This window comes from Tachypleus tridentatus, chromosome 6, assembly GCF_004210375.1.
Source record: "Tachypleus tridentatus isolate NWPU-2018 chromosome 6, ASM421037v1, whole genome shotgun sequence".
Taxonomy (NCBI): domain Eukaryota; kingdom Metazoa; phylum Arthropoda; class Merostomata; order Xiphosura; family Limulidae; genus Tachypleus; species Tachypleus tridentatus.
The window spans coordinates 26,679,235-26,695,114 of NC_134830.1; the positions used below are offsets into that span (position 1 = coordinate 26,679,235).

The window sequence follows — 15,880 nt, forward strand, 5'->3', positions numbered from 1 at the left end:
GCTGAGCCACTGAGGGGGGGGGGCATAAAATTAGGACAAAAGTCATAGATTCGATTAAAAGGACACAAGAAATATTTTTCTGAGTTCAGTCAAAAGGTGGTACAGGACAAAGACAACTTTTCTCGAAAATAAGCTGTTAGATTCGATTTTTTGTGGTTGAAATTTTGTTCACTAATTTAAATCATATTTTTGTAAGTTGAATTTTTAATGTTTCACTCAGGTGTTAGCTAGGGAGCGCATGACGTTAAAGTATGCTTAAAATGCTAGAATATATTCCAGATGATGTCAGAAAATACAGTAACTTCGATGAGTATCGACAACGGAGACATCAGTTATAAATACGAGTTGTTAGAGTGAAGTGGTAGAAAATGTGATGTTAGAATATTCAACGTGTAAATGCCAAGTGGTTGAACAAGTGCTGATAATTTTTCAGTACAAGTATTCATTAAGCTATTTAGATCAGTGTTAGTTACCGAGTGTATTCTATTACTTGACCGATTTTGTCTTGTATGTTAGTAACGTTAGCGAGGTATTTCCGTTGAAATGTTGTTAGTAAACTTAGGTATACGAATTATAAATGTGTACAACAAGTAATAGTATCCTACAGGTTAAGGATTAAATTAAATTGTCTTTATTACGTGGACTAGACTTCGAATTATTTTCACCAAATACTTTAAAAGGAATCTATCAACGAGAGAACAACGTTAGCACAATATTTAGCCGTACTCACTGTGATCTAAGTGATATACTGAAGACGTAACGAGTCTGTCTTGCCGAGCATTGGATGCTATCTTTAACTTTTATTAACATTTACTTATCCAAATGACCCCCAGTGGCTCAGTGGTATGTCTTTAGACTTACAATGCTAAAAACCGGGTTTCGATACCCCTGGTAGGCAGAGCACGGATAGCCCGTTGAGTAGCTTTGTGCTCAATTCAAAACAACAACTACTAAAAGAGAATTTAATTTATTTTAAAAAGTAAAACTTTCTACTAACTTATACAACGATAAACTTTACAATATCGAACTTACATTTTTATTATAAGTTTCTTTGCTTTTTTGTTCGTTTTTCAAGTGTATAGTTTTATGCTAAGCTTCAAACAAACAATGTGGTTACAAACTTTTAATGACGTAGACATTACAAATTATATTTTCAGTTTTACCTTGGTGAAAATAAAAGGTTTGGTTTTTGAATTTCGCGCAAAGCTGCACGAGAGCTATCTGCGATAGCCATCCCTAATTTAGCAATGTAGGACTAAAGGGAAGGCAGCTACTCATCACCACCCACCGCCAACTCTTGTGCTACTCTTTTACCAATGAATAGTGGGATTGACCGTTACATTATACGCCTCCACGGCTGAAAGGACGATCATGTTTGATGTGACGAGGATTCGAACCCGCGAATTACGAGTCGAGTGCCTGAACCACCTGGCTATGCCAAGCCGATTGAGTAAGGAATGAGGAAAATATACATTTTAAAATTCTACATATGGTGAGCTGCGTTATGCGTTACTCCAGTGTGGTATAAGGATACTAATTTCAAAGGTGTACATTATAACAGAATGTGAAATATTTTTGCTATAGTTAGTGAGAAGTGAGAAGTGTTTACTTGTAACTTATTATAATTACATAAACGAATGAATGGTTCAAGAACAATTATTTATTCATCTAAAGTTTCGATATATGTGATACTAAATATACAAATAAGGCATTGATACAAATATTCAACCTCTAATGTAACGACGCTTTCTCGTTTTCAAAGTTGTCACTTTCGATGCCGTTTCACTACCAAATAACGTAGTTAATGTAACTGAAATGTAACTTCAGGCTGGGTTAATATTGCCCGATCTACCCTACGGTACACATACCACGATTTACAATTACAAAATTTGCACACTTGACTAGATTTCATTCATTTGCATACTCTTATATGTAAATGTGAAAATCATTATTTAATGACAGTTTAACGGTTTGTCGGGTAACATCGAATCTCAATGAAGACCAAATTGTATCAATTTAAAATATAATAGTTGTTTTTTCAACTGAAAGCTTTAAATGGTTTACTTGTTCTTACGAGTTTGCAACTCAAAGATAATTGTTTTTTTACATCTTCTTTTATTTTACATAGCTATTAAATACGTTAATATGATAATTTTTGTATGTTTATCCAAACGTAAATAATTTGGATTAAGATTTGTTCTGGAAATAGTACGAGATGTACAAAATTCAAACAATTTTTTTTTATTACGCATTAGCCGTAACTCAACTAAACCAATTATAAAAGAAATCTCAAGTTCTAATTTTGGAAAAAATATCACTTAAAAAATCTAGAAAATAGCTGAATCCAAATAAAATGTGAGTCTTATAATAAGATTCGATTTTAATTTAGGAAGAACTTTATTCCTTAGTGAAGGTGAGGAATCAGTAGTTGAAAGTAATTATTATGGGATGTTTAATAGTTTACAATGGAATTCAATCATTAAGAAAACGCTAAGTATTAAGTTAGTTTTTTAAAGTCTGGTTATTCCGAAACGAGTTAAATTTTAATTATTTTCAGGACTTTAGGCTTACGTTACATCAGTATGTGCATCCAATAAATATGGTACGGTTAAAATTCATCTTTACCAAAAATGTACACAAATATAAACAAATAATAATTCACTGGAAGTTGAAGTTGAGTTCGTAATACATAACACAGTGTATTTGGATAATATATATTTCTAAACGTTATTTGCGCGTGTAAGAGTTTGCAAATTTGGCGCAAAATATTAAATTTTATTTATATTCATGCATAATAAGACAGTAATGCCTGTATGTACCTAGAATGCACCATTGCAAAACTTGGAATTATAAATATAGTTACAAAAGAAGACTTTGATAGACACTGACACATTACTTATAATAACATTGATTAGTTAGAATCAGAGCATCCAAAGTCGCTTGGACTTCGTAACAGCTGCTTTGGCTGAAATGTTCTGGATAATTTCAGCATCAGCCCAAGGTAGAATTATACACATAAACATCTTTGCTGTTCTTCGATCGGTGAGGAACACGCTTAAAGGAACAAATGGTTCACCTCCTTTCACGAAATTTTTTATTTTTGCGTACATATCTGGAAATTCTGTGGCAATGTTGATTCCTCTTTCTTGAAGGTGGTTTTCCATTGCCAAACATTGGCGGTGTCGTTCCGCTACGTCAGAACCAGGGTGTTTAGCTAAAGTCAATATCACCATTTGGACATCATCTTCTGGTAGGGGAAGGGTTAGCCGCATCTTTGTTCCTCGAATTATTATTTCTCGCTCTATTAAGGGACCAGCCACACTCGATATCTCCTGAGTTACACGTACAGCTGCCAAGAGGACGAATTTCTTTCCTGGATTGTAGCGGTCACAGAGGTTGCGTATGTAAGTAAACATATCAGCGCCCATCTCTTGAGGCATAAGATCACCTCGGGGCACATAAAAGTTCTGCCCACGAATAGAGTTCCAACCTTTACACATGAAGTCTAAAGCGTCTTCAGTGTTATAAAACACTAACTTGACAGCCCCTCGTCCTCGGGACAAATATCCTCGTCTTGCACACACAGACAGATTTCGTCTGGAAATAGGGTCTTGTCGAACTTTAACCAATACTTGTTGACACAGGTTGCTAATTTTTGTATAAGGGCACTGATTTTTATGACGGTCCCAGTGAATCTTACGACAATGTCTACTGCAGTAATAAGTGTAACAGTTAGGACACATGCGAAACTTGACTCGCCCTTCTTCCATAGGAAGGGTCTTGGTACACTTTGGGCGATTACACGTAATCGTTCCTCGTTGCTGATGTGGTTCATCTAAAGTACTGTCCCTTTTTGAGATAACTGACGATGATGTAGCCTGATGGACTGTTTCTGGAAAGGAATGACGCAAGTGTTTCGTATCTGGAGGTTTTAAAGGTGATGGTTCTTCTTGTTGACCCGACTCTGAGAAAGCATAACAAGGTTTTTGAGCTCTAGCTTCGTGATCACCTGCAGAAATAGACTTCTTAAAACGGAATTGGTGAGTATGAGGTGAATATTTTAAATTTTTAATAGATTGATTTTCTGGAGCATCACCGTATCCATCTTTAGACACAGTTTCATCACACAGAACCATTGGAATGGAAGCCAGAGATATAGATTTACTGTGGTTAAGCAAACCCAGTTCTGCCTGTCCATCTAATAAAATACAACTTCCATACTGCGCATGAGCATGCATATTTTTATTCACACTCCATTGTCGTTTACTGAAACTATATTCTACAAAAACGTTTGAGGTTTGGGGAAACATTTCTCTACAAAAATAACTACCTAGAAAATCTGAGTCAGGCAATGAGTACGTTATTTTGAGTTCTTCGTTCATCATGCTGTCATCATGCACATGTGCAGATGTGAATGAGTTTATCAAATCACTACAACTACGTTTTCCAGAATTCACGAGAAATTCATGCTGTTTGGTATTAAGTAATTGGTTATTTTGATATCCATTATAATATTTTATCTTAAACTGTCTTCTAAACAATAAATGGTAATTATTAAGACTATTGAAGATGACGGCATCACCATACGTCATCTTCGGTTGAACTTCTGTGTGATGTGTCTTTAAAGCCAAAGAATCACAACGATTAGTTTTATTCTTACAATATGCAGAATGCCCTTTGTTATTTTCTTCTTCGCTGTTTAGTGCATTACTATAATTAAAACTGCAATCACTCAATACATTGTTTGATTCTGGGAATATTATTAAAACCTTTTCATCTGTTTTTCCTCCCTTAATTTGGAAATCAAACAAAACATTTATTTTTTCGCCAAAAGACAACTCATTGTTAGACAAACATTTGGGTAAAGTGTATGTAGTAACAATATTTCTATCACATCCATCAGAAACGGAAGAATCCTCAGTGTATAAAGAAGGGAATGACTGATGTTTATATAGATATTTGTCATCTAATAGTTTTCTTTCTTTTTTATTCTGAAATGCACATGATGTTGAGGAAATACTTGTATTGTTCTTTGTCTTGAGAGGTTTGTTTTTGAGAGAAGGTTTAAAGACATGCTCTATGTGGTTTAAGTTACTTTTATCCTCAACGATGTTTAACATTTGCATGCTGTTACCATCTTCCCTAAATACTTGTGCAGTTTTAAATTGTCTTTATTAATGTTAGATTTTTGATATTCTTTCAAACCGTAGGGTTCTTGACATGCAAGGGTAGTAAGAGCATGCAGAGGAATTTTGAGATGTTTGTAAACAGACAACCTACCTTGTTTTGAAGACAGACGTTCTTCACTTCTAAACATCTCTTCTTTGCTCTTAGCATCGTACTTTTCTCTGAGTGAATGTTCAAGCTCGGGTTCTAGGGAAATCGCTGAACTGCTTGAATACCTGTTCTCGTCTGCCGTTGTAGATCCGTGAGAGCTGACTTCGCTCAGTCTTCGACTTGGAGGCTCCTGGGATCCTGTACAGCTACTAACAGACATTGTAGGATATGAAGTCTTATCAGCTTTTGAATTTTGGCGACCGTCTGTATTTTCTGTCCAATCACTAAAGAATGGGGGTTGTTCTTCTCGGTCTACCTGGGCCGAACTAATCATTTGAGAAGCTACAGGGCTAGTACGGCGTGACGTCACAGGGCTAGATGATCGAGAACTGGAAGGAATAGCCAGTAGAGCGTCCAGAACATCATCTAGTGACGTAATTATTTCCTCCCTCTTTTCTTCAAAATCATTTAAATCTGAGTAACAAAAAGGGGTTAGATACATAAACAGTTAAACACAAGAAAGTTTTTTTTTGTAAATTAGATTATTAAAATCTGGCATAATCATTAGATGTTTAATGCGTAAGTCAGAAAATTAAAGCATTAATTATGGATCTGCATATATTAAGTGTTAAGTTGATATATGCAGTTATGCATTTCAACTTTGTAAAAAAATCAAAATAATCCAAATTTTGATCACCAATATTATGTAATTTGAATACGTATAGGCTCAACACGCTTTAAATTATGTCCAGTCATTACAAGGAAAACGTGTGTGTGTGTGTGTGTTTTTCTTATAGCAAAGCCACATCAGGCTATCTACTGAACCAACCGAGGGGAATCGAGCCCCTTATTTTAGCTTTGTAAATCCGTAAACTTACCGCTGTACTTGCGGGAGGCAAGAGAAATATATTCAAATCGGTCACACGCTAATAAGACACAAAATAATATCTCAAAGTTGATTTTTTACGTGTTTCCATTTAATTGGTAACTGTACTTGAAGATACACTCATCATTGACATTAAGTTAATAGATACAACACAAAGGCTGAGTTCTCAAGATACTTTTAAAGGCACACAGATAAATGAAAAACCTTCTGTTGAAAGCTGTGCTAATGGTATTTGGCATGTGACAAATAAAAGTATGTCATCATAATGAAAAAATGATTGAATTACTACAACATAATTCATTTGCTCTTGTGTTACTGAAAATTCGTTTCAGAAGTTGCTGTCCATACACAATTAATGGATTTTGGAAAACATTTACAGAGAAGAGGGACACCATTGACCTCTTGCTTTGCAAACCACACCGGACAGTAACAGGCTAAAATAAGGGATAACATGCAAAATAACACTAGTGGTAAAAAAGGCACTTATCCTTCTATTATAACCATAAGTTGTAAATACCCTTCTGTAAAACTGTTATGAAAAAGAGGATACCTCTGTCGTATTTAAAATTATGATATTTTCATTACTACTACTTAAGATATACTAACTATATCTCATATTATACGGTTATGTATGCCTAAAAACAAATAGTCATTTAATTTTAGTCAATCTCTTGACAGTTATGGTATCATGAGCTGCATTGATTTCTTAAAGGTAAGAACAGTGACTACTCTAATGACTGCTTCAAAATAACATGTATCATGTCATTAAATCTGAATTGCCTGATTTAAAAAAGACAAATTCATAGATAAGCAAAATTATTTAGTTATTCGTGTCAAACACACAATGCATTCAATTCAATGAGTTTAAAGTGCAATGTACGGGAGATAATTACATTTATTTATATGTTAATGATCAAAATATCTATGCCAAAAGAAAATATAATTTTATTGTCAACTATAAACTTATGGATTGTTTGTTTGTTTTGAATTTCACTCGCACAGCTACATGTGGGCTATCTGCGCTAGCCGTCCCTAATTTTGCAGTGTAAGACTAGAGGGGAGGCAGCTAGTCATCACCACCCACCGCCAACTTTTGAGCTACTCTTTTACCAACGAAGAGTGGGACCGATCATCACATTATAACGCCACCACTGATGAAAGAGCGAACATGTTTTGGTATGATGGGTAGTCGAACCCACGACCTTCGGGTTACGAATCGAGTGTTTTATCCACAGTTATCGAATCATGTCAAATCTCTCAAAGTTTAGTCATCACTCATGTTACTTGGCCATACTATAAGCAAAAACAAGTACTAGTCATTTTTTACACACACGATGCTATTTTGAGAAAACGGTAGAATAGGTCTAAATAATTTTACAGCGACATCTTCAGTGGGAAAGTCCAGAAATACCAAAATAGGAAGGAACTTTGGGAATGTGTACTCACAGCGTAAAAATAAGCCAACTTCCTTAAAAAACTCGATCATATGCATGCTACACTGTGAATAGATGGGTGTAGTGCTTGAAATTTTGGATAAACGTTAAATGTTTATTTTTATCACTTAAAAAGGGAAACAAACTAGTGGTATATTTTACTTACCATATGGTTACTTCTGACTTCTGTACTAGTGGTATATTTTACTTACCATATGGTTATTTCTGACTTCTGTAACTTCGGTTCAATAAAACTAGTACATTGTTATCGCTGAATTTTGTTGCTAGAGAGATATGATCTTTAAAAGATAATGTAAAATAGAAAAAAATCTTGAACTGTGTCCTGTAGACAATATTATTTATAATGAGGAAAATAAGAGTATGAACTACAGTATGAGGAACTTAGTGACTTAAGAGTATGAACTACAGTATGAGGAACTTAGTGACTTAAGAATATGAACTACAGTATGAGGAACTTAGTGACTTAAGAGTATGAACTACAGTATAAGGAACTTAGTGACTTAAGAAGTTTCACAAAGAAGGAATGGGAGATTTCTGTGAATACGAAGGGTATTTAGTATTTATCCAGCTGGAAACAAAGAATCACTCTTATCCTAATTTGTACTCATGAGCCACTTGCATTGCAAATCCGAATATAAATGAAAATGAGGTAAGTGCCTTTAGCCAAGGAGTGACATTCAACATCACCGTAGTCAAGTTAATTGGAGACATACACAGCTATCTAAAACCACTGACTGTTAGAAAATGCTAATATATGACAGAAAGATAAACATGCATGTATACTCTCTCAGTACTCCCAAAAGAGTTTTTTTTTTTTAGCAGATTCACAGTAGTTTTGCTTCTTATATGTCATTGTGAGCAGTTGAAAAGTAGAAGTGAATAAGAACAGACCGTTAAAAATAGCCTTCATCACTAATAAAAGCTGTTTAATTTTAAGTAATTTATTCTGGTATGTGCAATATTCTCTCGTCTGCTATTGACCAATAAAACGTGTTATCGTGTGGTTGATGCTATTGTTTTCTAGACCCTTACAGACTACCTCACGAGTAGTGCAGCAAATGTCCTACAATCTGCAGTTTGGAGTCTTAAATATCTAAACTTGGTTTAATGGAAGCTCAGATAATATTTATGGAACACTAAATGAAACGGAAGGAATGACTAGTAGTTCTAGGAAGAACAAATTAGCAAAACAGTTGGCACAATCTGATATTTGAAAATTGTGTACTTTCTAAGGTTTTTCTTCTATTACGTATTCTTTACTCAAGTCCACCACAGTTAGACATTGATCTACAGTAGGGTAGATTAGCATAAGGTAGTAGAAAAGATAAATTTGAACATCAATATGTTTTAAACATTTGTGAATAACATTTAAAATGATTAGGATGAATACGTAACATATCCGATGATAAGAACAAGAAAATGACTAAACTTCCATTAGATTAAGATACACGCTTATTATTTTTAATCGGGGCCTGGCATGGCCTAGCGCGTTAAAGCGTGCACTTCGTTATCTGATGGTTGCGGCTTCGCGCCCGAGTCGCGCCAAAACATGCTCGCCCTCCCAGCCGTTGGGGCGTTATAATGTGACGGTCAATCCCACTTTTCGTTGGTAAAAGAGTAGCCCAAGAGTTGGCGGTGGGTGGTGATGACTAGTTACCTTCCCTCTAGTCTTACACTGCTAAATTATGGACGGCTAGCACAGATAGCCCTCGAGTAGCTTTGTGCGAAATTCCAAAACAAACAAACAAATATTTTTAATCGTAGTATATAGAATAAGACAATGATCAAACGTTCATAAGACATCATTGTTGGAAGCCTCAGTTATCAATAAATATACTTAGGTACATTCACTGACTTTAACAACCTAATACTGAATCACAGATTTACTCAGAACCTGTTAAGATAGCCCAATTTTATGACAAAATGGAAATAATTGACCATCAGTTGAAAGAATAGAAAGTGAACAGGCCAACTTTGATTAATATAGCTCCTACCACGTGACCTGAAGATGAAGAAAGCTAAATTCTAAAAAGCAAAAATGTTTTTACCTTGAGTGAAATATCTGTGCATTGTAAAAATACAAATCTGAAACCGAAGCTGTAGAAAAATTACCTGAAAACTCTTTGACTTATAATGTAAATAATTAAAATATAATCATTGAAAACTAAGTTAAAAATTAGGATCGTGGATTATTATGACCTAAGAAGCTTCAAGAAGAAGCAAATGAAGGGAAGGGAGCTTTCTAAGAGGGTGAAGGGCCTACAAATTATTCGGTATTATTCTGGGAGGGTGAAGGGCCAACAAATTATTGGGTATTAATCCAGCTGGATATGAAGTTAATACGCTCCTAGCCTTCATATGTCAGGATCATACTCAATAAAGCTCGATAATAACAGTGTAATTGCTGTACTTTAGTGTATTTGTCTCTGTATATATCTACCTCTCCATATAAGAAGTATAATATAAGTTGTCAAATAGATGCTCTTTCTTATATTCTGCATGATTCTATATTGAAACGATAATGTTTCGAATAAAACCTGCAGGAATCAAAATTCATCTTTGTAAGATATTTATTAATTTGTCTTCTGTTTACTATGCATGTTACATTAATTTGTCTAATGTTTACTATGCATGTTACATTAATTTGTCTTCTGTTTACTATGCATGTTAAATTAATTTGTCTTCTGTTTACTATGCATGTTACATTAATTTGTCTTCTGTTTACTATGCATGTTAAATTAATTTGTCTTCTGTTTACTATGCATGCTACATTAATTTGTCTTCTGTTTACTACTCATGTTACATTAATTTGTCTTCTGTTTACTAGGCATGTTACATCAATTTGTCTTCTGTTTACTAGGCATGTTACATTAATTTGTCTTCTGTTCACTAGGCATGTTACATTAATTTGTCTTCTGTTTACTATGCATGATACATTAATTTGTCTTCTGTTTACTGTGCATGCTACATTAATTTGTCTTCTGTTTACTACTCATGTTACATTAATTTGTCTTCTGTTTACTATGCATGTTACACTAATTTGTCTTCTGTTTACTACGCATGCTACATTAATTTGTCTTCTGTTTACTATGCATGCTACATTAATTTGTCTTCTGTTTACTACGCATGTAACATTAATTTGTCTTCTGTTTACTACTCATGTTACATTAATTTGTCTTCTGTTTACTACGCATGTTACATTAATTTGTCTTCTGTTTACTATGCATGTTACATTAATTTGTCTTCTGTTTACTATGCATGTTACATTAATTTGTCTTCTGTTTACTATGCATGCTACATTAATTTGTCTTCTGTTTACTACACATGTTACATTAATTTGTCTTCTGTTTACTACGCATGTTACATTAATTTGTCTTCTGTTTACTACACATATTACATTAATTTGTCTTCTGTTTACTACGCATGTAACATTAATTTGTCTTCTGTTTACTACGCATATTACATTAATTTGTCTTCTGTTTACTATGCATGTTACATTACTGTCCTTTTAATATTTTGTTTTTCTTACTTCTGTTTATTGTAACAAACAAGTTAAGCTGTGGCGTCTGCTCAATGCCTGGATAAGATAAGAACGTAGCATTTGTTTCTGTTTTGTTTGATGTAGAAATTTTCGTGTTAGGGTGTTGATATTTCTACAAAATATAATCAGTCTACTCTCATACAAACCTTTCAGTGATTCATGTTTATTATATTTTATATTTATAAGCTGTTCAACTACCTGAAATTGAATCATAATTGTTGATGTATCACGTAACTTTTCATTCTGTAGCTGAATGTTCAAATGATTGTGGGTTAAGAGCATAGCTCCTGATGAAAGTTTACTCACAAATAATACTTGATCACAGGGAGTTTTAAAAAGAAAAACACTTTGAATTTTTTGTATACATCAACCATATTATATAATAACCAACATACATACATTATTGATACACTGAATTAAGAATGCAGGAAGTCAAACGTCATTTCTCAAAATAATCTCCTGTTCAAAACAATGCATTTAATCTAGCGTTTCCTAAACTTCTTTAAACCAGTTTGATAAAACGCTGATGTGATTTTAAGATTTACCTGCTTTAGAAACTAGTTCTCTGAAAGTGTTGTCCATCCAGACCGTCATTGAAGGAAAGAAAACCACTGATGAAATCACAGTTTACGCATTTTAACCCGAGAGTATGTGTACAGTAATTAACCTTTCATTTTTCTTTGTTAAGATCTGGGTTACAGCATTTTAGTTAAAACTAATGTATTTGACATTTCGCAATTGTGTTCCACGTCAACTGTTGTGAAAACACATAACATATAGTACATTTAGACGAGTAGGGATGTTGGCTTATCAGCATGACCACTTGTTATTCGGAGTTTACTCGTATTAAACGTACCAAAAATGAAATCTTGTTACTTTCAGAAAATTAATTATGCAAAACTCTGATGATCTTTGTTTAAATCTAGAAACTGTTTAAGACACTTTGCTTCTGTTCTTGTTCGAAGATATCCTATAGAACTTTTACTCATTATGTGCACTTGTAGGTAAACTCTCGCGTGATTTGTGTCTAAACTGAGAGTAAACATTTTGACATGTTTAATCATAGGAAATAACTTCATAATTAACCTTTTTATAAGAGAAATGCTTTTTATGTGAAAGTTAGTCACAATGTTTATTTTGGTAAGTTCCTGAATACAAAGTGCGTTATATAAAGGATTCACACGCCAACTTATCTTAAGATGAAAAACAATGATTTTAAACTTTAAATAAAGTACATCAAATATTTATATCATAATGTATACCTAAAAAAATTACCTCTAAGATTATAGCAGGACGACAGTTTGGTATCCTCAAGGGTTTGTCCATAGGACATGTATATAGATAAACAGATGAGTAGGAAGATAGATATGGGTGTATTACAAAAATTGATTCCCAGATTATATAAAGGCAAGTATAACGTGAGTACGTTGTCATTATGTGTTTTCTAGTTTAAAAAAAACAAAAATCAAACATATTTTTTGGACTTTTAACATTTAACACTTTCTACTATACGATTGGTTTAAAAGTATCTGTTAAAATGTTTAATCTATCTAGTTGTATTACTTATACTCTATTTTTATTTAGAGAGTTTTTGTTGCTATAGCATAGTATATTTGATTTACTACGAACTTAAATCCCCTAAGGTGGGTGAACCTTATGAGTTATTATTGGGTTTACAGCCGAAAATATCGTTAACAGCGAGAGTAACAAATTATTGAAGCGATTTATCATATTATCTACAAATAAGAACATAAGAAAGTATATTTAATTCGCTACATCATTACCGGGTTGAATTTTAATATTGTTATAAGCAAATAGTAAAAAGTTCATATTAATTATTACTTCTTGGGCTATTTCAGAAGAAACCTTTAATATGGTTTTGCATAATATTAAGTTTCTGTGTAAAATTATGGATTTGTAAAAAAAAGAGTGAAAGAAACCCAGTCAAACACCAAAACTTATACATTTTATAAATAATACAACTTACGTAGCAGGGCTCAAAAATCTCTTTATGTTTTGAGTAAAAGAGTTTTCTTCTTTTCAGTTTATTTGATCTTAAATTCAAAAGTAAATTTGTTTACGAATTCATTACTCTTAAGTAAGAGAGTTTTTTATTTTCATTTGTTGGAATTGGTTCGTTTGATTTGTTCTGAACTTTGCGCAAAGCTACTCTAGGGCTATTTGCGCTAGCCGTCCCTAATTTAGCAGTATAAGACTAAAAGGAAGACAACTAGTCATCGTCACTCACCTTCAACTCTTGGGCTACTATTTTACCAACGAATAGTGGGACTGACCGTCACATTATAACGCTCCCACAGCTGAAAGGGCGAGCATGTTTTGGTGTGACAGGGATTTGAATCTACGACCTCCGGCTTACGAGTCGAGTACTTTAATAACCACCTGGCCATGCCGGGCCTCATTTACTTAGATTTTGTATTCAAAGGTAAATTTGTTCACGCCTTTTGATCCGTTACTCTTTTAATTAGTAAATATTTTTGTGTTTAAGCGTAACAAAGGGTTTCTGTTTCTAATTGAGAAGGATATCACTTCCTCTTTCTGATTGAGGAAGATTAGAAAGAGGAGTTATTACCACTCGCAAAGTGACAGATGTTAATAAAATTGACATTTTTCGTATTGACGTAACCAATATGAAACCGAGGTGGGAAATTATTTTATTATCAAAATAAAAGGAATAATTTCAGTTCTATTAAGGTGTGTAAGCTTTATACTTTATACTTCAAATTTTCCGTGAGCTCGGAAGAAAAAAAAATTCAATTCTGTTAGACTTCTAAATTCAAACTTAGTATTGTTTATTTGTTTTTAATTTTGCGCAAAGCTACACAGGGCCTATCTGCTTTAGCCGTTCTGAATTTAGCAGTGTAAGACTAGAAGGAAGACAGCTAGTCATCACCGCCCAGCGCCAACTCTTGGGCTACTATTTTACCAACGAATAGCGGGATCGACCGTCACATTATAACACCCTCGCAACTGAAAGGGAGAGCATGTTTGGTGTGATGGGGATTCGAATCCACGATCCTTAGATTACGAGTCGAGTGCTCTAAACACCTGGCCATGCTGGATCAAATGTTTATTTTCTTTTATAATACATTAATGGAAATGACTTGCTTCACTTAACTTAAGCAACTGTGTAAAATGTAATGAATAAGCAGTGTAAAAACAAACATAAAGCAGATGCAAAAACAATAAACACATGAAACAAACGACAAAGAGACACAAAATAATCAGTGATAAATTTATTACATATGTAAAAACTTAAAATGTCTAGAACAACAAAAATAAAGAATAATATTCAAACCAAATCGTGTTACAATTTTGTACATACACAAATAACGATAAGACATCAACATAGTTATATGATAATTTCCAATATTTTGGTTAACGATATTTTATTATTATGGGTCATAATATTTTTTATGGTACTTGAAAAACATATTCACAATTAATCAACAGATGGCGCCAACATTAATAGCAACTGAAAGCGTCAGAATAGATGAAATTAGTACCAATCCAAACATGACGTAGACTTACAACGTAAAATTGAAAATTGTTATTTTTCATAAATAAAACACATGCATTTACCTATGTATGTATATTTATATGTACGTACTAACAAATATAAATTTATGTTATGTATAACGATACATGTCATATGACAGAAGTTCAGCTTTTAACCGAACAGTGTTACATATTAGTAAAAACGTACGAGGATTTGTAATATATTCGTATGTGTATATTTAGAATAATCACTCAACAACGTATAAAGCTATAATAATTTTCTGTACGTTACGTCATCCAATAATACGCAAAAAATACTGTTGAATTATTTTTTTCTTTCAAACTGGGGTGAAAGTAAGGCCAGGTAACGTATTATGTAGATGATGAAATGATTTGATATTTCGTTCAAAAGTTTCGAGTCCTGTATCATTTTAGCTTTCTTTTCGTAAGAATATGTTGTTTGAATACCCTGTCATAAACTTGGAGATGTCTCTTGTTCCATACAATAAAATATGTTAGGTAAAATAGATGATATGGACAATGTAAGTTACTTGTAAGAGATAAATAAGTAGTTTTTGTATAATGTTTAAGCAAGGACGAATGCAAGAAGTGTTAAAATAATTCAGCCTTTCTCCCAAGATTGAAGGCGACGCAGATAAATGTGGTACTGGCATATCCTGCACCAAAGTATCTTAATGTTTAAAACATTGTTGATTTTTACACGTGTGTGCACTTGTGAATATTCTACAGTTTCTAAACTTGTGAATTTATAAATTGAAAATAATTGCTGGTGCTGCCGGGTTTTGCTTATTTGCGCAACACTTATAGCAAGCCAGAAATTATTTACATCACGTGTAAGCACTTTGGGTTCAAAAGTCAAGCGCTTTATTCACCCTTATCGAAAAGCTAATACCTCGCTTATCAAATGTAAAATGTTACTTAATATCATTTCTGATTTTTTATTTATTTAATGTTTATTTTCCGCTAATATGAGCTATAAATCATGCTGATGACATTTGTTTGGTGGCGCTTTAATATACATTTTTTTTAAAACCGTATTACTTTATATTACTCAAAACAGATTAAGGAAGTCTTAGTTTTATTAATTACTGTAACCACTTAACTCACTAGCGATATTGTCTTAAAACTTATGTAACTGCTGTAAATAGATCATTTCTGTTATACTCAATGATGGGGAAATTCATT

At 33.3% G+C, this 15,880-nt stretch overlaps 1 protein-coding gene across 2 annotated transcripts in view; it reads right to left on the reverse strand.

The window, feature by feature from the left end:
• Positions 1-1,661: 1,661 nt before the first annotated feature.
• LOC143252123 (uncharacterized) overlaps positions 1,662-15,880 on the reverse strand; it is a 61,705-nt gene continuing 47,486 nt past the window's right edge. The window contains exons 2-3 of one of the 2 annotated variants that reach the window (XM_076503796.1): positions 5,281-5,751; positions 1,662-3,964 (exon numbers count right to left, since the gene is read on the reverse strand). In XM_076503796.1, the coding sequence (XP_076359911.1) occupies positions 2,922-3,964; positions 5,281-5,751 (1,514 nt within the window). In that variant the 3' untranslated portion in view covers positions 1,662-2,921. Of the gene's footprint in view, positions 4,010-5,280; positions 5,752-15,880 lie in introns of both variants that reach the window. The other variant, XM_076503795.1, reaches the window with a different exon arrangement.